This window comes from Eptesicus fuscus, chromosome 20, assembly GCF_027574615.1.
Source record: "Eptesicus fuscus isolate TK198812 chromosome 20, DD_ASM_mEF_20220401, whole genome shotgun sequence".
Classification (NCBI taxonomy): Eukaryota; Metazoa; Chordata; class Mammalia; order Chiroptera; family Vespertilionidae; genus Eptesicus; species Eptesicus fuscus.
In genome coordinates this window covers 35,970,021-35,997,873 of record NC_072492.1, presented here as the reverse complement: position 1 = coordinate 35,997,873, position 27,853 = coordinate 35,970,021, and the positions used below count along the sequence as shown (strand labels likewise).

At 55.8% G+C, this 27,853-nt stretch overlaps 4 protein-coding genes across 8 annotated transcripts in view; all 4 read right to left on the bottom strand.

The window, feature by feature from the left end:
* Nucleotides 1-264: 264 nt before the first annotated feature.
* On the bottom strand, nucleotides 265-4,742 carry COASY (Coenzyme A synthase). 4 transcript variants are annotated; one of them, XM_008149347.3, is made up of 10 exons: nucleotides 4,378-4,742; nucleotides 3,554-4,255; nucleotides 2,332-2,546; nucleotides 1,945-2,076; nucleotides 1,625-1,814; nucleotides 1,477-1,541; nucleotides 1,262-1,346; nucleotides 991-1,088; nucleotides 754-900; nucleotides 265-658 (listed from the first exon to the last, which is right to left on the bottom strand). In XM_008149347.3, the coding sequence occupies exons 1-10, from the start codon at nucleotides 4,442-4,444 to the stop codon at nucleotides 602-604; spliced, it is 1,758 nt and encodes a 585-aa protein (XP_008147569.1). In that variant the 5' UTR covers nucleotides 4,445-4,742; the 3' UTR covers nucleotides 265-601. The 4 variants fall into 4 exon arrangements, with proteins under 4 accessions (XP_008147569.1, XP_028013037.1, XP_054565592.1 ...); XM_028157236.2 differs by having other exon boundaries at nucleotides 4,638-4,741; XM_054709617.1 differs by having other exon boundaries at nucleotides 3,554-4,741.
* A 4,802-nt stretch (nucleotides 4,743-9,544) lies between these two features.
* Nucleotides 9,545-11,895, bottom strand: HSD17B1 (hydroxysteroid 17-beta dehydrogenase 1). Its single transcript, XM_008149547.3, has 6 exons — nucleotides 11,348-11,895; nucleotides 11,083-11,250; nucleotides 10,767-10,946; nucleotides 10,566-10,659; nucleotides 9,881-10,058; nucleotides 9,545-9,791 (listed from the first exon to the last, which is right to left on the bottom strand). Exons 1-6 carry the CDS (start codon nucleotides 11,442-11,444, stop codon nucleotides 9,552-9,554), a joined length of 957 nt encoding a protein of 318 aa, XP_008147769.1. The 5' UTR covers nucleotides 11,445-11,895; the 3' UTR covers nucleotides 9,545-9,551.
* A 307-nt stretch (nucleotides 11,896-12,202) lies between these two features.
* On the bottom strand, nucleotides 12,203-18,748 carry NAGLU (N-acetyl-alpha-glucosaminidase). Its single transcript, XM_008149349.3, has 6 exons — nucleotides 18,361-18,748; nucleotides 17,199-17,346; nucleotides 16,249-16,395; nucleotides 15,912-15,997; nucleotides 14,650-14,906; nucleotides 12,203-13,648 (listed from the first exon to the last, which is right to left on the bottom strand). The coding sequence occupies exons 1-6, from the start codon at nucleotides 18,735-18,737 to the stop codon at nucleotides 12,438-12,440; spliced, it is 2,226 nt and encodes a 741-aa protein (XP_008147571.2). The 5' UTR covers nucleotides 18,738-18,748; the 3' UTR covers nucleotides 12,203-12,437.
* Nucleotides 18,749-23,771: 5,023 nt separating this feature from the next.
* The window catches only part of ATP6V0A1 (ATPase H+ transporting V0 subunit a1), a 53,509-nt gene continuing 49,427 nt past the window's right edge, over nucleotides 23,772-27,853 (bottom strand). For both annotated transcript variants that reach the window (XM_008149351.3, XM_008149354.3), the window contains exon 21: nucleotides 23,772-25,359. In XM_008149351.3, coding sequence (XP_008147573.1) covers nucleotides 25,266-25,359 — 94 coding nt within the window. In that variant the 3' untranslated portion in view covers nucleotides 23,772-25,265. The remainder of the gene's footprint in view (nucleotides 25,360-27,853) is intronic.

The following is a 27,853-nucleotide window of genomic DNA, read 5'->3' as shown; positions in this document are numbered from 1 at the left end:
ATACTTCCAAAGAGCGTACTGGCCAAGTTATGCTACTTCATAGATAAGGAAACTGAGGAACCTAGAAAGTTTGTAACTTGTCCAAATGCCACAGCTACTCAGTGACAGGGCCAAGGCTGGCTTCAGTCTGGTTAGTTCCAAAGGCCATGCTCTTAACCACTGTCCTCCTGGCTTCCAGCTCAGGCCTGAGTCCTGCCCTTGTGGCTCAAGGGTCCCAGTTACCTAGGGGCATTGGAGCAGGAAGCAGACACCATACAGACAGCACCTGGAAACATCAACCTTTAATTCTGTTACAAGTTTCATTGTTTGCCCTTTCCCCCCTTTCTCCCCTACTAGCCTTAGGTATCACAGACACCTGTAGGCAAGAATGGGGTTGGAATGCCAGAGGGGCCTGTTGCCCCATGGGCCACATCCTCCGTGTTGGTCAAACACCTGCAAGCTGGGTGGGCTTCCTGTGTCCACCAGGCCCAGCCCCACCCAGCTTAGCCCAGAGCCCTCTAGGCCAAAGCGAGGGTGAGCATGGAAGCCCCCATTCCTCCTCACCACTGGATGGTCTCTTGTCAGCTCCAGGGGCCAATCTGGCCCCACAGAAAACTCATTATCAGAATGGCTGGATGGCATTTATGCGCTTCTGCAGGAGGGCCCAGGCTTTCTCCACCTTTGGGCAACCAGAATGTTGTGAGGAAAAGACAGTCAGGTAGGCATTCACTGCAGACTCCCTCCCAACAACCCAGCTTTTCCCTGGGCATCAACCTGGAGCTGGGTGACATGCGGCTCCCATAAGGTGCTTAGCACCACGTGGCTCTGGTCCACAAGCTGCTGTCCGCTCATCTGGCTCTGCAGCCGGCTTTGAGCTGCAGCCTCACTCAGGCCATCCCTCTCCGTAATTCGTCGTACAGCCTGGGTACAGACATGACATGTGTCAGCCAACTAGCTCAGAGCAGGATGCAGTCTGCAATGGAGATGGGGTGGCAGGTGGGCTCCAGATACCTCAGTCTCAGGGATGACAATGGTCCACACCTCATGCACCATGCTCTGCCAGCCGGCTTCAAGGAGCACGGCAGCTTCAATCACGCATACCTGCTTTCCTGTAGGGAGACTCCGGTCACTACCAGCAGTACCTGTCACTTGCTACCAGTCAGACAGTCAATGAAACATGGTCCCTGGGAACGTGGGTGGTCTAGCTTGGAGTAGGAAACTCCCAGGGAAAGGATCTGCTTAACTGTGCCCCTCAGCCGCTCCCAGCATCCCTCTGACTCACCCTCAGCCACAGCCAGATCCATCTCCTCTCGGGCCAGCATTGCGATAACCGGCCACATAATGTCCGTGAGCTTCTTCAGGTGCTTCTGAGAAGCAGGGCAGAGGGAGTGGGCAGTGGTTACTCCCCTTGAAGATGGAGCCAGCCCAGAGAAGTCCATTGGGTCCCAACCCCTGGGTCTACTGCAGCTGAGAACCTTTGGAGAGGTGTGTATTTACCTTGTTCCCAAAAACCCGGCTGCCCAGGACCTTCCTATTGATAATGCCATCTTTATGGAGAATATCTAGATGACAGAGACAGAGGATTGGGCAAAGAGACCGGGCCATCTCCTCACCTCAGGCCTCCTCCAGCCCTCTCAGTCATTACCTGTTCCAAAGGCTTGCACCACGGACTGGTAGGCAGGACCACCCGGGGCATAGGCCCGATGGCCCAGCTGGTCACAATCGATGACATACGCCCCCAGGCCCTTCAGCCGCTGAGCTACTGAGCTCTTTCCAGAGCCACTTATGCCTGTCAGCCCAATCACGTAGAGACCAGCAGGGAGCTCTGACCTCATCTGGGGGTAGATAAAAGGAACCCCAGTTACTAGGGTCCTCAGGCTCATGTTTGGGTTGAATCCTTCAGTCTCCACCTTCTAGCATTTCCAGCCTATCCAAGAAGGTGGGAGGAAGGAAAGACATGCTTACATATGGAGGCCGAAGCAGGTTTCCCAGCATTCGCTGGCGGGCGCTGGAGGAGCTGATTTTGTCCTCTTCATTCTCCCTGTGGCTTAGGTCTTGCATTAGCTGGATCTGGAACAAGGTAAGCTCCTCCAGGTCCTAAAGTAAAGAAGGAGGGGTGAGGAGAGGGAAAGAGGGGTGAGATGAAGGGCAAACACATACCAACTTGCCCCCTTACCCTCCCCTACTTACTCAGAGGTAGAGCTTGCCTCAGAAGACAACCTGGGAACCAGTTCCTCCTTGCCTCTTTCTACCACATTGGGCCCTCTCTTCCCTCCTCTGGGGTCATGGTACTTCCAATAGCACCCTCCCCACCCCCATCCCCTCCCTCTGCCAATCTCCCTCACAGGTTACATTGTCAAGGCGGAAGCGGTTGACGGCCATCCCCCCACGATAGGTCTCCTCGCTGACCACCAGGAACTCCAGGGAGGGGTCAGAGCCAGCAGGCCCATAGGGGTCCAGCAGGGGGATGATATCAAAAGCCAAGGAGGGCTTGATGTCCACCAGGAACTCACTCAGATGCTCCACACGTTCTGCGTAGGATTGGAGCAGCTCAGGGAGCAACTTGCCTGAGGAAGGAGCCCAGAACAGTGAGATCTTTTTATTGAGGAGGAAGAGTATGGGCCAGTTTGGGGAAAAGGTCCTAAGCATCCTGTCTCCAAAGGTGGGTGGCAGGAAGAAAGGGCTAAACTCGGATGTGGTCTGTGATGGGAAAACTATGAGGGGCAGGCAGCAGGCAAGCACAATAGTCAGTGCAAGGGCTGGCATGTGTCCAGAGAATGAGCAGTGCCAGTGGGCGTCAGAGCCAGACAGAGGCGTTCAAGGATTTGTTAAAAATGCAGACTCCTTGGTTCCACGTTTGGGGGGGTTCTGATTGAGTGGTGACCAGACTACACATTGAGAAGGCTGCTTTTATTCGTTTAACAAAGTTTCCTTAGCACCAACTGAGTGCCCGGCACTGTGTGTGACATTTGGGAGGGGTAGAAAGTAATGGATGGCCCTACCCTTTCTCAACCTTGGCACTGGCACATTACAAGGAGTTTTGGGGCCCTGGCCGGTTTGGCTCAGTGGATTGAGCGTTGGCCTGCGAACTGAAAGGCCCCAGGTTCGACTCCGGTCAAGGGCACATGCCCGGGTTGTGGGCTCGATCCCCAGTGGGGACTTGCAGGAGGCAGCCGATCCATGATTCTCTCTCATCATGGGTGTTTCTACCTCTCTCTCCCTCTTCCTTCCTCTCTGAAATCAATAAAATATATACATATATATTATTCTTTTTTTTTAAAATATATTTTATTGATTTTTTACAGAGAGGAAGAGAGAGGGATAGAGAGTTAGAAACATCGATGAGAGAGAATCATCGATGAGAGAGAATCAGCTGCCTCTTGCACACCCCCTACTGGGGATGTGCCTGCAACCAAGGTACATGCCCTTGACCGGAATCGAACCTGGGACCTTTCAGTCCGCAGACTGACGCTCTATCCACTGAGCCAAACCGGTTTTGGCTACATATATATTTTTAAAAAAAAGGAGTTTTGGGGGTCCTCCACCACCCTAATCCAGTGTTTTCCCCACTCACTCTTCAAAAGGTCTTTGTCTGCTACTCCCACCACAAGCTGCTCCTGGGCCAGGATGCAGGAGACACTGAGCAACACCTTGTGGGCATTGTGCAGGCGGTCAAACGTGCCACCCACAGCCCCACGATGGTAGCCACGCACCGGCTGCTTTGGAGATCTGGCCACAGGGGAGGATGGCCTGATGGTGGAGGGTAAGGAGACCTCCACAGGCAGTTCTCCAGACTCATAATCAGGGTACAGCAGCACTGAAGTAAGTGTTGGACAACAACTGTAACAGCTGGTGGCATAACGCTGCAACTGTTGCTTGACCGGATTGTACTGGCTTCCATCCAGGGTCTGGAAGTCGGTCAGCACCACCTCCGGCGGGTGGGCCAGATTCTGAACGGAGCTGGCCAGGGGAGGGAGAAAGGCGCTCTTGGTTCGGATATTGGTTAGCAGAATTCTGATGTCCAGGTGCGGGTGCACGTTGGCGCCAGCATAGAAGTACGAGATGAAATCCAGAACCTCAAATGTGGCCTGCACGGGGGTGGACAGGGGCTGAGCTGGGCCCTCCAGGCTCATGCCCGGCTGCAGGTGTACATAGAGTGTCTCATTCACGAGCCGGGCCGCAGAGGTCAGGATAGGGGCCAGGCGAGGGGCCAGGGAGGCCAGCGGCGTCGTCAGCACCAGGAGGCCCGACCGGAATAAAGCCATGCTGCCCAGGCCTGTAGACAGTCAGGGAGACCAGTAGAGGGTGACTGAGGGGGATGTGCCTGAGGCCAATATCTGTTCGGGACCTTGGACCCAAGACAGGGGACACAGAGGGTCTGTGCCACCCGAGAGGAACCCGGGGGAGGGGACGGGGCCTGGTAAACCGCGCCTCGGGGCTGGGCTCTAGGACTCGGTTTCCTCATCTCTCAGACGGGGAGGTGAGCTCGCTGAACTGAGTCAAAATCCTGGGAGAGGAAACTAGGCATGAGCCCCTGAGTCATAGGGCTGGGGACCCAGACATTCTGGGCCCTCCTGCTAAGCTGTACCAGGGCCTTCAAGGAATCAAAGGAGGGGACTAAAGGCAGACGCTCAGGCTCGGTTCGGTCTCCTACTTACTGATCCCGCCGGGGCTTGGTTCCACTGGCAACACCCCTGAAGCTTTCCCGGGATGCAACCCGGAAGCACTTAGCTAAGAACTGCGACTCTGAGCTACGGAATCCGGGAAAGGCCAAAAGTCTCGATTTCTGTCCGGAGCTGAGTTCTCGCGAGATTTCTTACGGGGTGGAGCGAGCTCTGCCGACGGGGCGGGGCCGAGATCTGAGGCGCTGAGGGACTGTGTGATGGAGCCTTGGGAAAGCCATGTGTAGTCGAGACCATCGCATGGCTGAACCCAGTTAAAGCTCCACACAGACTTCAGATTCTGTTGGGTGGATGCAGACATCGACTTGTCTTGTGTCTGCCCCGGACAAGCCTCGTAAGTTTTCTCCTTGCTTATGAAACCTGCCACCTAACCACCCTGCTGTACACCTGAAACTGATACAAAATAATATGGAGTGTAAACTGCAGTTGAAAAACAAAATTAAAAAACAAAACCCTGCTACCTACTACTCTGGCGTGGTCTCCCTCTTTCTTCGCCCTCTGTGTACGGGGCAGCCGTTTCAGATTCCACCCGGGAACTCCCCAGGTTGTAAACCAAAAATTGGCAAGCCATCTAGGAGACCGAAGAAGTGGGCCTTGGGAAAGAGGCATCTGCCGGGGAAATTCAGGTTGGCCATTGACCTCCGCTAAGGGAAGGGTGGTCTGTCCGGTAGATGCTTGTGGGCCATCACGTGACACTCCAAACGCCGTGCCTGTTTGAGGAACTGTGCACAGTGCCCTGCAGCCAAGGAGGGAGCCCAATGGCGGCTGCAGTGGGCTGGCCTCCACTGTGGGCACTTTGGCCACCAATGCCCAGCTGGAGGCTGGAGCTTGAATTAGGAAGTTGGAAGAAGACTGAGGTTAGAGAGGACATGCAGTGGTTCACAGCTCTGCTCGCTTCGGGCTGGTAGACAGGTGGCAGAGCAGGATAGTAGGTTGGATACTGTGGCACGCTGCTTTGCAAAGCTAGGAGGGCACAAGTGCCTCAGATTAAGGCCTGAGTGTTTGTGACAATGCCTGCATGGGATGCCGAGAGGTGGGATCCCTGGGAAAGTGAAGGGAGGGAGGGAGAGGATATTGTGGTGATTAACAGTGAAATGGACAAAGCGCCCCATGCCATCCAACCCCTAATACAAAGAAAAGTGAAAACCCAGCAATGGTAACCCCAGCTGGTGGGGCAGTTCCCAACTCAAGAAAATTTCCTGATGAGAGAATATACTCTCAATGAGCTCATTGATATAGTTGCTAAGTTCCAGCAAAAGGCCAGGGAAGGTATCTGGGCATTGCTAGGGCAATGGGAGGAGGAAGCAATAGCATTCCTCTAACCAGGTGGGAAATGGAGAAAATGAGCTACATCACCACACACCCTGCCTCCAGCAGCGCCTACATAGCACTTGGCGGGGGTGGGGTGGTTGGATTAACGTACTCACTCCCGTGTGGATTGGATTATTCTAGCCTGCAGGGGGCTTGGCCCAATGAGGGGGATCTCCCTGGGAATAGGGGACCCTGGAAATCTATAGAGAAGGTACAGCAACTTCTTAGGGAATTGGGAATAATCAGGCCATCTACACACTGGTCTGTGAAGGCCACATTTACTGCAGAAATGAAAGCCACGTGCTCCAGTCCTCCCCAGCACCTGGAAGTGACGCTGATGTTCATGCTGAGTCATCGTGGGACAAGTGTCTTAGATTCCTGTGTCTGGGGATGGATTTATGTGAAGGCTATAAATAAATCTATAACAATACAGTCAATGAGGCAAATAAATTTATAACACATCTAGAGGTGATACGTGCTATGAAGAAAAATAAAACAGGGCAAGGGGACTATAGCGGAAGGGGAGGAAATGCTATTTTAGATAGGTAAGGCCATCCACAAAAGCAGCAAAATCTGAAAGCAAGTGAACCACACAGAGGAAACAGACAGTTCAAAGGCCCTGGGGCAGGCGACCAGTTGAGCGAGTTCAGATGAGGGAGAGCAGTAAGAAAGTGAAAAAGGAGGGAGGCCTTGGGGGAAACCCTGAGGTTCCACTGAGAAGGGAAAGCCACAGATGGTGTTTTGAGTGGAGACATGAAATGACTAGACTCTCTTTTTTAAAGTTTGGCTGCACTGGGGAAACTTTACTGTTGGCAGGCAAGGGTGGGATCGGAGAAACCAGTTAGGAAGCGATTGCAAAATCCAGGAGAGATGATAGTACGTGGACTAAGGTAATTTCCAAATATGCCTTAAAGGTCGAAGGTAGAGCTGTCAGTGTTTTCTGGATTGGTTGAGGGGAGAGAGAGAGAGAGAAAGAGGGAGAAAGAAAGAGAGAGAGAAGGAGAGGCTGGAGTCAAGGAGTATCTGAGGTTTTTGGACTGAGCAACTGGAAGCATGGAATGGGCTATACGGAAGTAAGGGAGACTGGGAGGGCTGGAAATCAGAAATGGGGCTTTGCAACACATTCAGTTTATTAGGCATCAAGATGTTGAGCAGACAGTTGGAGATACATAAGCTGGAGTTTTTGGGAGACAATGGAGTTGCAGATGTGTGGAGTTTTTTTGTTTAGGGGGATCATCAGCGTGTAAATGGTATTTGAAGTCATGGGACTGTTACTGAATCACCTCCCCAAAATTCAGGTTCATGTATCTTCAATCTTTAAAAAAAATGTTTTTTATTGATTTCAGAAAATAAGGGAGAGACAGAAACATCAATGATGAGAATCATTGATCAGCTGCCTCATGTACGCCCCCTACTGGGTATGGAGCCCAAAACCTGGCATGTGCTCTTGACTGGAATCGAACCCGGGACCCTACAGTCCACAGGCTGACACTCTGTCCACTGAGCCAAACCAACAAGGGCCATGTGCCTTGAATCTTTAAGGCATATTTGGAAATTACCTTAGTCCAGTGGTTGGCAAACTGCGGCTTGCAAGCCACATGCGGCTCTTTGGCCCCTTGAGTGTGGCTCTTCCACAAAATACCACGGCCTGGGCGAGTCTATTTTGAAGAAGTGGCGTTAGAAGAAGTTTAAGTTTTAAAAATTTGGCTCTCAAAAGAAATTTCAATCGTTGTACTGTTGATATTTGGCTCTGTAGACTAATGAGTTTGCTGCCCACTGCCTTAGTCCATGCACTAGTAGTCCAAAACATTGAGACATTGGTGCTTGGAGACAGAGGAAGGTTTATTTGATTTGACAAAATTGAGAGGATGGGAGGACAAGATCTCTCAAATCCATCTCTCCCCAAAAGCAAAAAAGTAGGGAGTTTCTATGTGGCTGGGGCGTAAGGGAGGGGGAGTTTCAGGGAACAGAGAGAGAAGTCTGTGTTTCTTTAGTCACAGATAACTTTTCCCTGTATCAGACTCCTGGGTGCCAGCAGCTGGCCATGGCTACCTTGAAGATATTCTTTCCTTCTGCAAAACAAACTCATAAATTATCTTCCTGCCTCTGAAGTTATCTCCTGCATGGCAAAGAGATACCACATCAGCAACTTATTTCTACATTCCTGAGGACAAAGGGGGTTGACCAAGAAGAATGGTTAACATTTGAACAAAGACCTAATTAAGAATTAAATTATTCAATTCTAGCCACCAAAAATACTATGGGCATTAAAAAGGGCTCAGTTACAGGACCTCTTAGGATTATTAAGCGTATGGATACATGGGGGAGAGTGGTCCCCTTCGGCCTTCCTCATCATCCCGTCCCCGCACAGTGACCTTGTGAACACCTGCACACACACACACACACACACACACACACACACACACACACGTGCAGAGAGAGAACAGGTCTCACGCCTCAGAGCTGCGTGCCACCTTGGCCCTGACCCTTTCCTGTGGCCTTCCTGGATGCTGCCGGGACAGCAGACCCATCTGGGCCAGCAGGGCAGCGAGAGGGGTAGGGACGGAGTGGCTGAGAACCTTCTGGAATCTTCTCCCAGGAGCAGAAGCAGCAGGCAGTCCAAAGGCCCAGAGCAGATCATTACCTGGAGGTAGGGGAGGTGAGGATGCAGCGCCTCCTTCCCCCAAAGCCCCATACAAAGCTCCAAGCACCCTGGTAGGTGGTAGGGTCCTCCCTCTTCCCTCTTCCAGGCTCTCTGCAGCCAAGCCCCTGCTTGTCCCTCCCCCTCTCCTGGTCTGTCCCCCACTACCATCCCCTCCAGGGCACCCCTGCCCCTTTCCTCTGCCTGCAACCTCCTCACCTAGTTTCTGTCTGTTCACCCCTCCTCCAGCACCCAACCTGGAGGAAGTTAGGAGATTGGCTCCTCAGCCCTGCAGGCCCTTTCAGTGGCTCCTGCCCCTCTAGCTCCTGCCGTTGGCTTCAGGAAGGAGGACAGACACTGGACAGAACAGCCAGGCCTGGAGCCTCTGCTAAACCTCCTGGTGAGAGGCAGCGCCTGGGCTGGAGGGGCCCTCTCCTGCTGAGTTTTGTCTAGGGCAGGGGGCACGGGGAGGGTGAGTGGGGGCTGTCTCCTTTTAATTCATTTGGCCTTGTTTCTTTACACATCTGGTTTCTGCCTGGGAATACAAGTACAAGACCTCTCTATACCAGCACTTTCAGGAATTATCTCAATTAATTCTTACTATGACCCATGACATAGGAATCATACCCATTTTACAGATAAGAAAACAGACTCAGAGAAGGTAAAAAACTTGCCTGAGGTCCCATGACTGGTGGGGGCTAAGACACAACCCGGCTTTCTCCCCATCCAAGCCTGCCTAACTTCTACGGCTGCAGACAGGAGCATGGACTTGAGGCGTGACCCTGGCCAGCTCTGTCCTCATTCTGGGAGGTTTCCAGGTCCGGGTAACCTGGGCAAACAATACGCCCACGCCCGCCTGCAGCACCAGCTCCACTCCCCAGAACCCCACATCCCTGCGTTCGCAAAGGAGAGAGAGGGAGACCATGGGGACCAGGCCTTTATTTCGGGGCAGCTGGAGACGCGCTGAACTCAGGGCCCCCTAGTTCTCCCGCTCCAGGCTCCGCCTGAGCACCTTCCGGACCCTGGGCGGACTTGTCACCGAACACTGTGCGGTGCATGGCGGCGACATAGCTGCAGCCGCTGGGGTCAGCGAGGCGCAGCCGCACCAGGGGCAGGATGCGCTCGGAGGCGAAGTAGCGCAGGGCTGGCTGCGGGGCGCGCAGCGCGGTGAGGAAGACCTGCGGGGGGTGCGGGAGAGGAAGCTGGCTGGGGCTGGGAGCCAGGACTCGGGTGCCGCCCCGCCCCCGGAGCCCTGCCTGGCACCCACCTCTGTCACCTCCTCTGGGTCCTGCGCCGCTTCGCGGAAGACCTGCTCGAAGTGGCGCTGGTATTGGGAGAAAAGGTCTCGGGTCTGGGCATCTGCACTGTCCAGCACCGCGCCGAGGCCGTCCTGGACTTTGCCCTGGAAGGCGGTGCGCACCGGGCCGCACTCGATGAGGCTCACACTGGCGACCGAGAGCAGCGAGTGGGCTGGGAGCCAGTGAGAACAGAGCCCAACCTGGCCACCAGCCCCAGCCCCCGCCCCCAGCCCCAGCGCACCGCCAGGAGGGAGGGTAGGCGGGGGTCTGCACACTGGCAGGTGACGGGCACACAAAGCTAACCAGAGCGCTTGAAAGTGGCTCACTGCCCGAAAAGCGCTCCCACTTCCATTTGTGGGTCTGAGAGACTCTGGCGTCAGAATTCCAACTTGGCTGGGTCGCATCAGAACTTGAACTTGGCTGGGTCACATACTGTGTGACCTTGGGGCAGTCAGCTAATCTCTCTGGGCCTCAGCTTCCCAATAATAACAGACACCTCACCAGGTGGGTCGCACGCATGGGCCCAGTACAGTGCCTGGCACACAACAGACACGGGCCGCAGTAGGGAAGGGCAGGGAGAACCCTGGGCGCTGCTCCACCTAGACGGGCATGGGAGTTCCCAAAGTCAGGGTCAGAGGGTGGGCGGTGACTCACTGGATCCCGAAGGGGGGCAGCAGCACCGCCAGACTCTCGCATAAACCTTCGATCGCGAACTTGCTGGCACAGTAAACAGCGTTGAAGGGCAGCCCTTTGAGGGGAGATGAGGCCGTTGAGACTCAGATGGGAGCGCGTCCAGGGAAAACCTGCTGGGGTGCCCGGTGCCCGGCCCAGCCCCCCTCCACTCACCCCACTCACCCATCAGGCCTCCCATGCTCCCAGTCACCAATATGCGTCCTGAGCGGCGGCGCTTCATGTCCGGCAGGAAGGCCTGAAGCATCTGCACCATCCCGACCAAGTTCACGTCCAGCACAGAGCCCACGGCCTCCGCCGAGTGCACCTCGATCGGCCCGTGCAGGCCCCGGCCCGCGTTGCACACTGTGGGGAGAGGTTCGAACCCTGTGCCTCCTGCACTGCCCTCCGACCGGGCCATCCCGCGTTCCCGGGGCCTCAGGACACCTTGGTGTGGACACAGGGCAGGGAAGGCTCCTGCATGTGTTTTGGGGAGGCTCACCCAGCACGTCCACGCGGCCCTCAGTCACACGTGCCCTGGCAGCAGCCACGGAATCTGCGTCCTGCACGTCCAGCTGCAACGTCTTCAGGGAGCCGGGCGGGCACCCCTGGGACCCGGCTGCCTCCCACAGTGGGCCCTGCGTGCTCAGGTCCCGTAAAGTGGCATACACTGGAGGTTGGGGACAAGACGAGGACCTGAAAGTCCTGCTTAACTTACCGAGGTGCCCTGGGACCAGGACGGCTCCCATCCCAATGCCCTCACATACCTTTGAAGCTCCGGGAAGGGTCTGCCGCCAGACGCAGGGCCAGGTGCAGGCCGATGCCCGAGGAGCAGCCGGTGATGAGCACCACTGTGCGGTCCATGGGGAGAGCGTGTGGGAGAGGCTCTGGTCTCGGGACTAGATATCACCTACTTCGCTCCGCCCCTGCCCCCAGAGAGCCTCACCCCTTGTTGTGTCTTCAGCACCACCTCAAGGCTGAACCCTCCAGAGGTCCCTGGCCTGCTCTCCCCACTCTGCTCTAGGTCAAGGCAGAGATGAGGCCCCTGCTTGGAAGGACCTGCTTTAGCTGCTGGTCAGAGGTCGGGCGAAGCTTTGCAAGCGGGAGGCGTGGGCTCCCCGTGGGCACCGAGTGCCCCGCGCGGGTCTTTCCCTGGGCATGCCTCTGTCCCACGGGGGACAATTATAGTTTCCAAAGTTTGCTGCTGAGGGTATGAAAGCAAATGCTTTGGGAAGGCATTCTTAGTTCAAAGGTCAGGGATTAGTATTAAAAACGGGGAGACAAAACTGGTTTGGCTCAGTGGATAGAGCGTTGGCCTGCGGGCTGAAGGGTCCCAGGTTCGATTCCGGTCAAGGGCATGTACCTTAGTTGCAGGCACATCCCCCGTAGGAGGTGTGCAGGAGGCAGCTGTTCGATGTTTCTCTCTCATCGATGTTTCTAACTCTCTATCTTTCTCCCTTCCTTTCTGTAAAAAAATCAATAAAATATATTTAAAACAAACAAATAAATAAAAACGGGGAGACAAAAGCAAGGGGACAGGGAGAGCTGGCCTCACACCGGTGTCCATGCTATAACTCCGAGGCCTCCCAGGCACAGGAGCAGTGACATTCAGACAGACAGGCCCAGGGGATTCACCAGTTTATTAAGTTGTATGAAGACAGTACTTTGGTCCCAAATTTGGGGTGGCGGGGGAGGGCAGCTCACTTCCCTCCAAATCTCCTAACCTCGATCCAACCGGCAGGTCTGAGTCCCTTCGCCCAGGCTTGGGGACCTCCAGTGCTGCTTGCCCAGCTCCAGACCCCAGGAGCCTGCCTGGCTTGGAGTTTGGGGAGAACATGGCCCAGGGTGGTTAATCTGTCACAAGGAGCCTGCCACCCAGCGGGGGTAATATTTGAGGAAGAGCTTCTTGGCCAGGTCCACAGTGTCGCCTTGGGGCTGGCTGGGGTACCTCCGTGTGCTGAGGGCAAAGGTCTGCTCCAGCTGGAGGGCCTGCTTCTCAAACTGGTGCTGCTGGAAGGGGGTGCCTTGGACCAGGCTGTCAACCAGCGTCTCCAGGAAGAGTCGCCAGCGGGGGGCGTAGTAGTCGGCCACCAGCCCTGCCAGCTGCTTGTTGGCGTAGTCTAGAATGTTGCCCTCTGGCCCCCAAAGGGTTAGCTGGTAGCGGCTGTTCTGTTCATAGAAATGGGCCTCGGCCTCACTGACCGCGGCTGCCCGGGCCTGCTCCAGCCAGCTGCCCAGCAGGAAGTGGCTATCGCTAGCCAGTATGCTGTCCAGGGAGGGCAGAAGCTCGTAGGCCAGGATGCCTGCCGCCCTCAGCAGGGGGACCAGCTCCTTGTTCAGGTAGGCGGTCCTCACCTCCTCATAGTACAAGCTGACCAGCTCCTGGACCGCCTGGCGAGTGAGGTCCACCAGGTCGTAGCGGAAGGACGGGCTGGTGGCCAGAGTGGGGGAGGCTGTCAGCAGCAGCCGCCAGGCCTCAAACACATCCGATCGGTTGTACCAGACAGTGGTTACCATCTGTAGGGACGGCCGCCTGACCAGTGGGCTGCGATTGTGGCCACTGCAGGCCTCGCCGGAGCAGTTGTAGACACTCCTGAGAAGCAGCCTCCATGCTGCCTCTGCGCCTTCATGGGAGACCCCATACCGCCGGGCCGCAAAGCTGGTCACCCAGGCCCCCAAATCTGCCACTGGGCCCTTCCGCCAGCCCAGCTCAGCCATGAGGGCATAGACCACTTCGTTCTGGCCAATGCCTTCAGGGGCCATGCCCGTGCCTACCATGGTGGAGTTGGGGAAGAGGCGGGCGGCTGCGGGGCCTCGGTTCACGGCCTCCAGGGCCCCAAACAGGCCGTGGTTGCCCCCAAAGTTATGCAGCATGCACCAGATGAAGGGCTGGCCCTGGAAGGAGGCTGAGCGGACGTACACGGGCTGGCTCTCAGCAAACAGGTCCAGAACGAGGAGGCGGCCACGGGGCACTGCCCGGAGCACAGCCTCCACCTGGGCTGGGCCCCAGAACTGGGGCTGGTGCTGGAAGAGCCAGCCTTGGAGGAGCCACACGGCGTCAGGGTCCACTGTGGTGGGGGTGGGGGACAGAGAAGAGAGGTGATGAGAAGGGAGGGCGTCAGAGGAACATTCACCCCCACTCTACAGAGAGGAAACAGAGGTCCAGAGAAGTCAGCTGACTATCACAGGACACTTCCTTCCCTGGACCCCTCCAGCCAGCAGGGCTACTTCATCACACACATCCCTTCCATCTCCTCCTCCCCCATCGGAATTACCCAGAGGCTGGTTCACACACACATTCATGGGCTCCAGCCCTGCTCATTCTGACTCAGGTCGGGGAGGGAAGGGAAGGAGGCTGGATCTGCAGACCTGACAGGCTCTGGGCTGAATCAGACTTGAAGCAGCGCTGCGCACGGTACCCTGAGCCAACCCGTTCCCTTCCTGCTGACACAGAGGCCTCCCCACCGCCATTCCTGACCTGGCTCCTCCCCACCCTCCCCTGTAAGTGGCAGGAAGGAGTACTAGGTTCACATCTGTGCACCAGGAAGGGCACCTGCCAGCTTTGGGCACATTCCCTAACCTCTGGCCTGTGTTACGTACCTCAGCATGGAGGTAGAGACCCAATAAAATACGGGGTGGGCAAAAGTAGGTTTACAGTTGTAACAAATAATAAAACAAACAAATAAATAAATAATACAAGAACAAACTGTGTTTCACGTACTCACATCTGTAGACCTGCTTTTGCCCATCCCTGTCGTTTTAATACCCAGCACTTAATGACACGTTACTCTGGGCCAGGCATCATCCTACTTAGAGGGAGCCCCATTTTATAGATGAAGCAACTGAGGCCCTGGGAGGGAGGTAACTTATTGCCGTCACACGGGCAGGAAGTGGCAGTAGCGGAGTTTGAGCAGGCTGTCTGCTTCCGGAGCTCACCTCTCACCAGTGTGATTAAATGAGATGGTGTGTGTGTACAAGTGCTCGGTAAACTGAAGAGCGCTATGTGTCACCGTCAGGTGTTGTTATGCCCAGTCCCTCCTCCCCTTCCCCGCCTCCCCTGGCACCAAACCTGCGACCATGGCCTGGTAGACGGCGGCAGTGGCTGCGGCGAGGTAGGAGGGCTCCGAGGATGGGGGCTGCATCTCATTGAACGTGTCGGCCCCGTAGATGTGATCTGTGCCAAACTCTTTGGTCAGCTCCCGCAGGAAGAGGCTCCCCACGACAGGGAACAGGGGGTCTTCAGGAGCCAGGAGGAAGGAGCAGGAGTAGGAGCAGTTAAAGTGTCCCCAGCTGCCCATCTGGGTGACGTTGACCTGAGGGAACACCCTAGTTTGGGGGTGGGAACAGTTCAGACATTTAGTGGAGGCTGACACAGTCATTGCCAGTTTCATTAACTTATCTGCGACTCCTGGACCTCATCCTGGTCTCTCATGCCTCCGTGCCTTTGCACATACTGTGCCCCTGTGCCTGGAGTCCTTTCCTCCTCTCTCCCTGCTCATCCAGCTGGTTACTCCTTGATACCTTTTAAGTTTCACCTAGTTTGGAAAACTCTTGCTATCTCCCCTCCCACTGATTGAAACAACACTCATTTTTCAAGGGTCTGGCCCAGTAGTGCCTCTCTCTGAGTCCTTGCAGCTCCTCTTACCCAGGCAGAAGTGACCTTGACAGAGAAGTGGGCCCTATCACTGTATTATAACCCCCTGCCAACCTATCTCCCACCAGGGGCAGGAACTAGGAACTCGGTGCACTGTTATCGCTGCCTCCCCAGGCCCCAGCACAGAGCCTGGTCTGGCGGTCCCAGACCCCCGACAAGCGTTCACTGAATGTATGCACGAGGCTCCTGCCACCCGGCTGGAGAGATGAAGGGGTGGCCAGCGGGGCCAGCAGCGTGCGCGAAGTTCTGTGAGAGTGGTGGAAACCAGGGGCTCACGGGCCTGAAGGAGGTGGTGACCGGTGCTGGGAGCCCCAGCAAGGCCTCCTGAAGGAGGGGAGGTCTCAGCTGGCCTTGAAGGCTTTTCCCAGCCACAGGAGAGGATGGGTGGGTACCACAGAGGAGCAGGGAGGACAGAGGCCAGTGCACCCCTACTACCACTCACAAGAGCTGCCTTTTGCTAAGTCTCGGTGCCAAGCCATGTATATTTTATACGTGAGGCAACTGAGGCACACAGCAGTCACATAACCTGCCTGAAGTCACATGGCTAGTGGGTAGCAGAGCCAGGAATCAAGCCAGCGCTACAGGAATCAAGCCTACAGCTCTTTAAATCATGTCTTGCAGGGGAAAATAAATCCCATCTCTGAGCTGAGTGGGAGGTGAGGGCCGGGGAGCCTCACCTGGTTATAGCCTTGGGGACATGCCCTGCGAAAGCCGGCAGCACGGGAATCATGCCGAAGGAGCGCATCCGGTCCAGGATCCGATGCTGGGGGGAATGGGAGGGGGAGCTGGTGAGCGTGGCCCGAGATGGGAGGCCCTCGCTCCCCTAGGGCACACAGAGTCCCCGGGATCTAATTAGGAGCCTTGAGACTGGCCAAATACCGCCCTCCCTAGCCTGTGACTGTCCAGGACCAATTCTACTCCTTCCTGTGACCAATTCCAGGAAGGAGTAGAATTGGTCACTTCTGTGACCAATTCCAGGACCAATTCTACTCCTTCCCTTCCCCTTTATTTTACCTGCAGGTAGAGCTGCTTGAGGTGCCAGGAGTGGGGCAGGGGGCCACCCCAGGTGTGCAGGTTGCCCATGCGTTCCCAGGCCAGGAAGGCAGGACCAGTGAAGTACTCGTCGATCTCGGCCTGGGTCAGGCCCAAGGCCAGGTACACCTGAGGAGGAAGGCGATCCCCACACACACATGAATACATTCATCTCCTTTCCCCGATTCACTGACATTCACTCATCTCTTCTCTGTGCTGTGCCCTACGGTGACTGAGACAAAATGCAACCTCCGCCTGCAAGGAGCCCACAGTCCAGTAAAACAGATGTGTGAACAGGTGAGTTTACTGTCACCCTCATCGCACAGGTGAGCTGAGGCACAAGGGGGCTCTCCCCAAACAAGGAAGGGGCCTTGAAGGCTTCACGGAGCAAGGCTGGCTAGAGATCAGCTCTGCAGGGAGCGCAAGCAGCCCCAGGTGCAGCCAGCCCTCAGGGCCGAGGAAGCTCCCAGGCCCCGCAAAGGCTGGAGGCAAGGCTGCACTCCTGGGCGTTAGTGGGAGGGCTTGCCCAGATCTGCATTTCAGAAAGGGCTCTCTGGCTAGCAGAGCCTGGAAAGCCAGGAGTCCTGTTCAGAGGCTCTTGTGGGGGTGCAGGGAGAGGGCGTGAGAGCCTGAATTAGGGCCGTGACTAAGGATGGAGAGAAGAGGGAGGTCAAAGACTGCTGATGACATAGAATCTGCAGACGCAGCAGACTGACTGGACTTCTTAAGCGTGTACGGTGGGGTGCTGGGGTCCAGCTCTCCGTAAGCACTCCTAGTGTTTGTCTCGGCCGCGGAAGCCCGTTTCCAGAGGGCTGGGGCCACTGTGCCCCCCGCAAACACTTCTGGAGCCCTTGTTCTCTGTGTGCCAGACACGGTGTGCTGCGGGGTGGGGGACAGGGACACCTGGAGTGGCCCGTGTGGTGGGCACGTACCCGCTGCCAGATGGCCTCCTGGCCGCTCCAGGCCAGCGCCAAGTTGATGCCATTCAGTGCCATCCAGTCAATCTCCTGTTCCCAGCGGGCCCAGTCCCACCACACGAAGGAGTAGCTGTGGGTGCACACGTTCTGGTAATAGCGGTACCTGTGGGCAGGGGCATGAGCATGAGCTGCGGTGTGTCCTTCAGCGCAAAAAGGATGTTCCTCACCCTGACACCCATCGTCCTGGAAGAGCTCAGAAGGCCGCCTGATTCCAGATCTGGCCCAGAGGGAGGGGTTCCAAATGTGGTCTCTCTACTGCTTCACTTGGGGATCCACCCCAGGCAGAGGTAAGAGGTTAAGAATGCAACGTGAGCCGAGACCGGTTTGGCTCAGTGGATAGAGCGTCAGCCTGCGGACTCGAGGGTCCCAGGTTCGATTCCGGTCAAGGGCATGTACCTTGGTTGCGGGCACATCCCCAGTGGGGGGTGTGCAGGAGGCAGCTGATCAATGTTTCTAACTCTCTATCCCTCTCTCTTCCTCTCTGTAAAAAATCAATAAAATATATTTAAAAAAAAAAAAAAAAAAAAAAGAATGCAACGTGAGCCCAGCCAGTGGGGCTCGGTGGTTGACCATCCGGATATGAACCAGGAGGTCACAGTTTGATTCCCGGTTAGGGCACATGCCCTGACTGACCAATGGTTCTTTCTCATCATTGATGTTTCTATCTCTCTCTCTCTCCCCCTTCCTCTCTGAAATCAGTAAAAATGTTTAAAACATTTAAAAAAAAGAATGCAAGCTGATTCTTTTCGAGAATGTACCTTTTACGTCTAGGGCCATACTGCCCAGAACGCTTCCGATCTCGTCTGATCTCGGAAGAATGTACTTTTTACTATAAGAACACAGTTTTTTTCTTCTTCGGAACATTCTATTGCCTAGTTTTGTTTCCGGTTCTAAGACCCTTGAATAAATCCTTGCCATGTCTTTCCAGCCAAAGCCTCTAGATTTTTTTTTGTCAGTTGGACAAGGCAGAGCGGGGATCTGAAGCCAGAGTTGCGCGACCCAAGGGCTAGCGCTTCCCACCAGCCTAGCGCGGGGGTGGGGCGGGGCTTCAGCCAGGTGAGCGCGGGCTGCGGGCAGGAGGCGGCTGCAGGGGAGCCGAGGGCGGTCCCGCCGGTACCTGTTGGGCGTGGCCTCGGTCAGCTCCTCGGGCACGGCGGGCAGCGGCTGCGGCAGGTGCAGCTGAGAGCCCGACCAGGCCACGTGGCAGCCGCAGAAGTCGCGCAGGTAGCGGTGCAGGCCGGCGGCAGCGGCCACGCCCGTGGAGCCGAGCACCCGCACTCGCGCCCCGGCGCCGCCGCCGCTCAGGCGGTAGGTGTCCAGGCCGGACTCGGCCGCCAGGGCGCGCTCCACCGACACCGAGAAGGCGGCCGCCGGCCCGGGTCCCAGCAGTCGGGCCAGCAGCGCCCGCACGGCCTCCGCCTCTCGGGCCTCGTCCCCGGCCGCGGCCCCCGCCAGGGCCAGGAGCAGGAACCTCAGCGCCGAGGCCGCCTGCATGGTCCACGGTCTCAACCCGGCCGCGGCCCCGCGGGAAACCTATTCGGGACGCGGGCCCAGGGGGCGGGGCGCCCCGGGCCCAATCAGCGGCGAGTCTTAGGTCACGTGGAACCGAAGGCAAAACACCGCGGGCAGCCGAGAGACTGGCTTCCGGGTCCCGGACAGCCGCCCGAGGGTGTCCTCAGACCGCGCGTGGTGCCGGAGCGCGTGACCCGGTAACCTCAGCAGCCTGGAGCCGGGTGTGGCCCGCTAGCCTTCACCGGCGGCTTCAGGTCCGACGCGCTTTCACACGCGAATCTCTTTCCTTCCATTCATCCAAACACCCAATAAATAGTTGGAGTTTATTTAGTACCAGGCACTGCCACCCCTCTCTGGAGGAGACCTAGGAACCATGTACAATTTACATTATAGTTGTGATGGTGTGAAGATATATAAGGGCACCCAGCCTAAGGCTTCCAAAAGGAAGTGATATTTAATCGGAGTTAATGGGGATTGACTAGGACAGTGGTCGGCAAACCGCGGCTCGCGAGCCACATGCGGCTCTTTGGCCCCTTGAGTGTGGCTCTGCCACAAAATACCACGTGCGGGCGCACACGTACAGTGCGATTGAAACTTCGTTGGCCTGGGCGAGTCTATTTTGAAGAAGTGGTTCTAACACGAGCCACACTCAGGGGGCCAAAGAGCCGCATGTGGCTCGCGAGCCGCGGTTTGCCGACCACTGGACTAGGAGAAGAGACAGGGGAAGCACCCAAGGCAGAGAAAATGTTTATATGAAGATCCCTGAAGGATAATGAAAGAGCTGGGCAGGTTTGAGGAATTAAAAGGGCATGCACAAAGCTGGAGGGGCCATGGGCCATGGAGCGTGGCCTGGCGGTGGGGCAGGGCCTGGTGGACCTGTTGAGGTCTCCTCAGGGATCCTTAAGGGGCGGCAGCGGCGGCTGCAGACAGGAGTTACCTTCATTTCACAAATTGGGGAACTGAGGGCCAGAGGAAGGAAATGACGCAGACAGGATCACTGCTGGTAGGAGAGCGGGTCTGGGACCAGAACCGGACTCCTAAGACCAGCCTTCTTGCCACTATTGCCCCAGTGCCTCTACTGTTCAGGCTGCCTCTCCGGCAGGGAGGGGGTGAGTGGGGGCTTTGTGGTGGGCCCTTTAGAAAAACGTTTCTAACAGGATTTTGAATCCTTTGGGAGACAGGTGTAGATTTTTCCAGATTGTCAGGCCTGAGGGAAGCCGTTTAGGGACAGGAAGGGGATCAGAGGAGGATTGCCAGTCCAGAGCATCTGGAGTCTGGACTGAAAAAGAACAAGGGAGTCCAATGAGGTTGCCCGGCTCCCCTGCTCCCTGCCCCCGGGCACAGCAGCAGGCCCTGCCTTGCTCCTGGCTCTGAACAGCTCTCAGCGGGTGCAGCCCCTGCTCTCACCCAGTTTCTAGTATCAAAAGGTTCTCAGCCTTTCTCAGGGAGCGCTCCAAGACCGGCCCAGAGAGATGCACTCTCAGGGGGCTACCGCCTGCAACCCCACCCCCAGGCCCTTCTCTACTCTCCAGCATCCCTCACCCCCACCCCATTTTCCCTCGGAACACCCCTTTCTTCAGGTGAGCCTTGTCAGATTCTCCTCCTGCCTGGATAATGAAAGAGCTGGGCAGGTTTGAGGAATTAAAAGAGCATGCACAAAGCTGGAGGGGCCATGGGCCATGGAGCGTTGGGTGCTTCCCCTGTCTCTTCTGGGCCTGTTTTACTGGCATTTCTGGATCTCAGGGAACACGTGGGTGGGGGAGTTGGGGCTCTCTGTGGGGTCTGGATTCACCCCGAGTGGTGGGGGGGCAGTAGGTTGGGGACACCATCCAGGGGGTTCGTAGTACATTTAAAGCCCGAGTTCGTAGATGCTGGGCAGGAGCTTCAGGGATGACTCCAAGCATGTCACAAGCTTTTCTCATCTTCCCCATCAGGCTGGGAGCTCTTTGACAACAGGAGGGGGCTGACTGAAGAAATTAAAGCATGAACTGTTGAGCATTTACTGAAAAATGAGGAAGATGTGTTGTTAGTGATTTGGAATGTTCTGCAAATGGTCAAACCAGTGGGTATAGTACACTCGCATTTGTGTGTATATTTTTTATTTGTTATTAATCCTCACCTGAGGATCTATTTTCCAATAATTTTTTTTTTTTAGAGACAGTGGAAGGGTGGGGGAGAGACAGAGAGAGAGAAACATCGATGTGGATATGAGAGAGACAGATTGGTTGCTTCCCGCACGTCCCTAACTGGGGCCAAGGAACAAGCCTGAAACCGAGGTATATGCCCTTAACCGGAATCGAACCTGCAACCCTTCAGTTTGTCGGCCGATGCTCTAACCACTGAGCAAAACCGGCTAGGGCTGTGTGCATCTTTTTTAAAGGCTATGAAAACAGTGGTTGCCTCCCATGGAGTACTAGGATGCTGGGAGCGGGAGGACTTTACTTTTTCAGTTAATGTGTGGGAAACAAGTAGGCCTGGCTCTCCTCTCTCCATCTCATCATGTTCTCTTCTGTTCCTGGCCCCTCTGCCTATGTACCCCAGAATACTGCCCAGCCAATCCAGTTGCCTGCCTGTCACAGCCCAGCTAGGATCGCATGGCACTCACCTTGCCAGTGAGGAGGAGTGAGTCCTTCCCTGTCTGGCCACCAGGGAGCAGCCAATGCCTAGGACATGCCTTGGGTCGGCCAGGGAGCTGGGAAGGCAGCCAGGTCTCTTGGATCGAGGGGAGCTCCAATGTCCCTTCTATCCATGGCTCCTGGGACAGAAAGAGGCACAGTCCACCCAGGTCCCCAGTGAATAGGACAGAGAGTGGGTCCTGAAGGTGGTGATGGAATTGTCCCATCTTTATAGCACTGAGCAGGCCCAAAGCCACCCTTTTCGTGCTGGTTCTAGGACCGTAAGATAAGGGGCATTCACTGGACAGAGCACAGACTCACTCAGCAGATGTCTGGGGCCCTGGGGTCCTGGGATTTCACGAGAAGGGGATCTCCTATTTTAATCCTGCCCCCAAATGCATCCAGCAGCCAGTCCTAGGCATTACCCATCTACTTTCTGTCTCTATAGATTTGCCTACTTCACAGAAATGGAATCATGTTATGTGGTCTTGTGTCCTGTTTCTTAGCATCATGTTTTTGAGGTCCATTCATAGTGTTGCAAGTAGCAGTACTTTATTCCTTTTTATTGTAGATGAATACCTATTATATGGATAGACTGCCTTTTGTTATCCAACTGATGGGCATTTGGATTGTTTCCATTGGGGGGACTATTATGAATAATGCTACTATGAACACTGTGTACAAGTCTGCGTGCGCATCTTTTCATTTTTCTTCAGCGGATACCTAGAAGTCAACTTGCTGGGTCTTATATTACTTCTGTTTAACGTTTTGAGGAACTGCCAGACTGCTTTCCAAAGCAGCTGCACCATTTTACATTCCTACCAGCAGTGACTAGGGGTTCCAATTACTCCACATCCTTGCTGGCACTTGTAATTAACTTTTTTATAAACCTTTTTAGTGGATGTGAGGTGGTATCTCCTCATGGTTTTGATTTGCATTTCTCTAATGACTCATTACGTTGAGCATTTTTTCATGAGCTTACTGGCCATTCAGCCTGGGGACATAGAGGGCTGACTGCATATTTATTGAAAAATAAAATCCAAGTATAAGTGGACCCATTATTCAAGGGTCAACTGTATGGTTTGCAGATATTATCTCCTGGTGTGAATGTCTTTATTTTTCCCTTTGAACCAAAACATTTTTTAATTTTCCTAAAGCCCAACTTATCTTCATCACTTGTTATTTTTGCTGTCATATCTAAAAATCATTGCCTAGCCCAAGGTCAGCATGAAGACTCATGATTTCCTCTTAAGAGCTTTCGTTTTAACTCTTACATTTTGGCCTGTGATTCATTTTGAGTTAACTTTTGTACACAGTATGGGGTCCTGGTCCAAATTTGGTTTTTACATGTGAATACCCAGTTGTACTGATATCATTTGTTGAAAAGACTGTTCTTTCCCCCATTGGATTTTCTTGGCCCCTTTGTCGAAAATCAATGGACACCCTACCTGGTTTGGCTCAGAGATAGAGGGTCGGCCTGCAGACTGAAGAGTCCCGGGTTTGATTCCGGTCAAGGGAACCCACAACCTTAGTGTATCAGGACGATGCTCTAACCAATTGAGCTAACCGGCCAGCGCCCAAATATGCATTTCGATTAGGCCTCCCTTTTTGAGTCAGTAACAGAGCAGAGGCTAAAAGAGCTCATTTACCTGAATTTCCACTCTGGACTTTCGGAGGAGACAGGTGGAGGTGCTGCACCCAGGCCTATTCCAGGGCAGCTGGCCTGTTAGGGAGGCGAGGGCTTGAGGCTGGGGGGACAGGAACATGAAATGAACAGGGTTTCCTGCCCCTCCTGGAGCCACAGTTGTCAGCCTGCTGCTGGAATTCCTGCGCAGCCCCTGCTCCGAGGCCCCGGGAGGGAGGGCGCTGGGAAAGAATGTGGATGCCTTACATGGCAGCGAGGAGGGAGAAGCCCTCCCTGCCCACCCCGCCTGCCTGGACAGTCGGCAGGCTCTTCAGCCACCTGCCTACCTCGGCACCTCACATTCTCCAGCTGCCCCAAACCACATGCTGAGCCTCCATTTACACCAAGGCCAAGGGCATCAGGGCTCAAAACAGCCAGGCTGCTGAGCCCCAAGAGCACAGTTGGAAAAGAGGGAGAGGGCAGATGCCCAGACTCCCAGGAGCCTCTGCTGTTTGGGTGTGTGGAGTGTGAAGGGGAGGCGAAGCCGGGTTCCTAAGTCCCCGCCCCATCATGGGTAGTGCCTGCAAAGCTGCCTTGGCTCATGCGAGGGGGAAGGCGCCTGTGAAACTTGAGATAAGGCGAGAATTTCACAAACTTACTGCCTGGTCAGGGCCTTAGTAGCTGTGGCCTTTGATCAGAGAAGCAGAAATGCTAGAGGAGGGCGGGGGAGAGTGTGCGAAGCAGGGGCTGTGGGTACAGAGACAGCCAGCCTCCCTCTGTAGACTCAAACACACTTTATTCAGCACAGGAATGTCTGAACAGAAGGGCCTTGGGCAGGGTTCCTCACACAGAGAACTCTACTTCAAGCCCTGCTGTAAACAGAACCAAGATCATCACATCATGTAAACCATGGGGGCCACAGGGGAGGGGCTCTGCACAAGGTCTGGGTCAGGTCACACTGGCCAGCACATGGGGCGGCTGGGGCAGCCGGGGCGGATGGCCCACACCCAGGGCCAGCCGCGCCTGGGAGGGTTGAGGGAGCAGCTCTAAGTAGCTCGCTCAGGAAAGTCAGGGTGGAAGAGGACAAGGGCCTGGCCAATTCAGGGGATTATCTCAGCCACTGGAAGTGACTGGATCAATTTAGCTGAAGCAGCCAGGGCTGCTGCATCAACACATGCTTAAAAGGCCCTAAGATCACAGCTGGTGTGGGGGTGACAGCGGGGCCGGCCCCTTGGGGTGCTCGTCATCAGCTCACAGGCAGGGCTGTGCAGCTCTCACAACCACATGCCCGGCAGCCCTGCCAGTCGCCTCCAATCAGCAAATGGTGAATGACAGTGACCCTCCCTGCCCAGGACCTCACGCCCCCTACTTGGGCTCACTGTGGAAGTGGGAAGGGGCACTAGTGGCAGAGCAAGGCTGGCCTGCCAGAGAACCAGCCTTGACGATCACCGTCCTTCACTCAAGATTCATGATTTGGGGGTGGGGAAAGGTCCCGGTCTGCACCAGGAGGAGCATCAATCTAAACCCTCTGCCCAGAGGATGAGTTAGTGCCAGGGCCCTCGAATGGCCTGAGAAGCAGCTAGCCAGGACCTCTGTTTTGGGCCTCTCCCAGCTGTGCTATCATGCAGGATACAAATGAGGGAGCGGAAGAAGGGGATTCTGGGAGGGAGGAGGAGAGGTGTGAGTAGAGAGTGGAGGTTAGGGAGGTGGTGTTGGGTGCCCTGGGACCCTTGTGGGTGACAAGAAGCCATGCACGATGGCACAGTGCGGTCCAGCTGGAGTCCTGATAACAAAGGCTCTGAAGGCCGGAGGTGGGAGGCGGAGGACCTAAGTACCATCTTCCTGGATCTGCTCCTACTGACCCAGGGAAGGGTGCCAAGAGCACCCCCATCACAACCAGTGACTAGAGTGGCAGGAGCAGAAACTCAGAATCTGGGTGTGGATGGCGAAGGTGCTCCTTCCCTGGGCGTTGGGCTCATGTGGAAATGCACACAGTCACCAGCAGGTGACAGGGAGGAGCGGGCTGGCTCGAAGGAGATGGAGGGCAGGGCTGGTGTCCATGGTGTGAGTGACAGCCAGAGCCCAGCTTCTCAGGATCACTACACTACAATATGCACAGCTGAGGAGGCCGGATCTCACACGCAGCTGGGGGAGGCTGGCAAGGATGACACAAATGCCCCCAAATCCAGGGATCACAACCAACACGCGAGAGGAGCACAGCTGTCACCATGGAGTGGGTGGGGAGGACAGTGGGCACGTCCCCGTGAGGGCTCACTCGTCTAACTTCCCTTCCAGGATGTGCTCGAAGGAGAAGGGTAGGAACTTGAAACCGGTCCCGCTGTAGAATTTATTCTGGAACTCGACCCTGGGGAAAAGGAAGAGGGCAGTCATCATCCCACAGAGACTTTTTGGGATTTCACAGCTGGCCAGAAAGAGGCCCGACCCCACGCTCCCGAAGCCTTCCTCTCCTGGGTGAGCATGGGAAAGCCGCTCTGCCTCCTGCGGCCTCTGCCAGCCAAGCCCAGAACTCGGCCTCCTCCCCGTGCACACAGCTCTGCCTCTGCAGCCCAGGGCGGCCCTCAGCAAGCAGGGCACCAGTGCACCGGCGTGTCCTCCGTCCTGCTCTGACCGGCTGAGCAGAGGGCCATGTGCAGAAGGTCAGCCGGCAAGCTTCTAACAGCAAAGAAGAGGAGCCCCCCAAACAGCCGTCCCCTGGCAGGGCTCACAGCGGACCCCTGAGCGGCTGTGAATTCAGCCCCGGGAACCCTGCAAGCACCGCCGTTTTCTTGCTTATTGTTCCCTTGGGGGCAGGAAGGAGAAGGGAGGTTTGGGAGTGAACAGTCAAGGCTTTTGAGTTAGGGGAGGAAATTCTCAGGAAAGGGGGGAAGTCAGGAGGGGAAGTCTCCTCAAAGCCATGGCAAAAATATGCTCCAACTACAAAAACATCTGAGAAAGAATTCTTCTCTTGGGGACTGAAAGGAAAAACAGAGCTTCAACTCCCTTCCCAGGCAGCTCAGCGTCCATGCCTGCCGGTCTCCCTGGGGCCCTATCGGACTCGAGGGGAAGAAGAGCTCGCTCCTGTGAGCACTTGGCCGGGCTTCCCCAGGCAAACTCGCCCTGGATGGCTGCCCAGCAACCAAATCAGCACCAAATATGGGCAGAAAAATGCATGATTCAGAGGCTAGAAAAGCCAAGGAGAGCTGCCCTGAGGAATAGTTTCCACTGGGGCTGAGTGACCCTGGGGGCACCAGAACCCCTGCAAGAACCTGCGGGGGGAGGCAGGCGGCAGGCAATGGTTTACACACAGGGCTTCCTCCTCGCCCAAACCCGGAGGGGAGCAATTAGCAGAAAGGAAAGCGTGGGGCGTGGCCTGGGCAGCCAAACCAGGAGGACTGTCTGCAGGTGGCACTGAGAGGCCCTCAGAAGCCCCTGCGGCCTTGGGGTGCTGGCAGGGGACACTGACTGCTGAGCGTTCAGCTCCACACCTGGGGAGACGAGGTGAACAATTTTCAGTGAGGCCATCTCTCCCCCAGCCCCACATTCCAGGGCCTGGGCCTAGGTCCCCAAGCATCCCAGACTCTGGCCAAGCCCCCAGGTAAAACAGGATCCCGGAGGGGGGTTTAAACTCAAGTCAGTGATACCAGGACCGGATCTGCCCCACATCTAACCCTCCTGAGAAGCCCTTCTGCCAGAGGCAGCTACTGGGGGAAGGTGGGGAGGGTGTAGGTTCCTGCTGGGCGCCCACTGCTGTCAGGTCTGAAGTCTTCGTGTTGGTGGGCTGTGTTTGCGTACGGCAAGAGACTGCTGAGCAACTGAAAATAGATGGACTCGTCCCATTTTCACCTAGGAATCTGTAGCCAGATCGTGGGCAAGTCACCTTCAGTACGTGAGGTATCAGAATTCTGACCTCCTGGCTGGCTAATCACACAAACAATTCCAATTCCAAACTGGGTGAAGGGGGAAGTTCGCAGATACCCGTGGGGTCACCACCCTTCTCTTGCCATCCCTCTGTGTGACTTAGGACATCCTGGGCACCTCTGGGTTAGCCCGACGTCACCCTCCTTCTCAGTTGTGCTCACCCAGCCCCCTGGCACCGAGCTGGAAAGCCGTTTCCCTGTCGGTCTCCCCACCCTCCTCTCCCTGTAAACCAGGGAAACGTGCTTCCTGAGAAAGTACAAACATGAAGTTCTCTGTGTGCGGGTGCAAGGGGGCCCCAGGGGCCGCCCTGCGAGTTTTTCCTTCCTTAGGGGCTCTGCTGGGGGAGCCTCCAGGCCCAGCCATGCTCCAAGCCACTAAAACGCACCTCAGAATCCCACAGTTGTGAGGGAGCCCCAGGCAGGCAGCGGGCTGAGCTTCTCTATCACCCCTTCCAGCTCCAGCACCTGGCAAAGGCCACCTGTGTGTGACCCAGAGGATAACTGGGAGTCCAGAGAGAGATGGCTCCTGCTGTGTAACAGGAAACCTGTTTCCTGGAGTGAGTGAAGGGGACCGGTTCCGGGGCCTCCCCGCTTCCTGGCAGGGTGTGACTGAGGGGAGGCAGTTTTAGAAAGATGATTCTAGGCCCAGCTGCTTCTCTGGCCCTTTCTGTCACTCCGAGCAGCTCAGGGCCAGGAGCGCATGCATGTCTGACGGTCCCAGTGTCCGGACAGTGATGTCAGCCTGGGACACATTTCAGGTCTCTTACTTCTGGGGCAGCCAGCCATTCACTCAGCGCTCCCAAGGTGTCCTGCTGTGGCACCACTGCATCCCTTACAACAAACTGGTCCCAGTCCCGGCCCTTTAGCCATCAAGCAGTCAGTGAGTGTGCAAGTGTGCACACCTACACACGGGTGGATACGGCTAGAGAAGAAGGTAGGCCA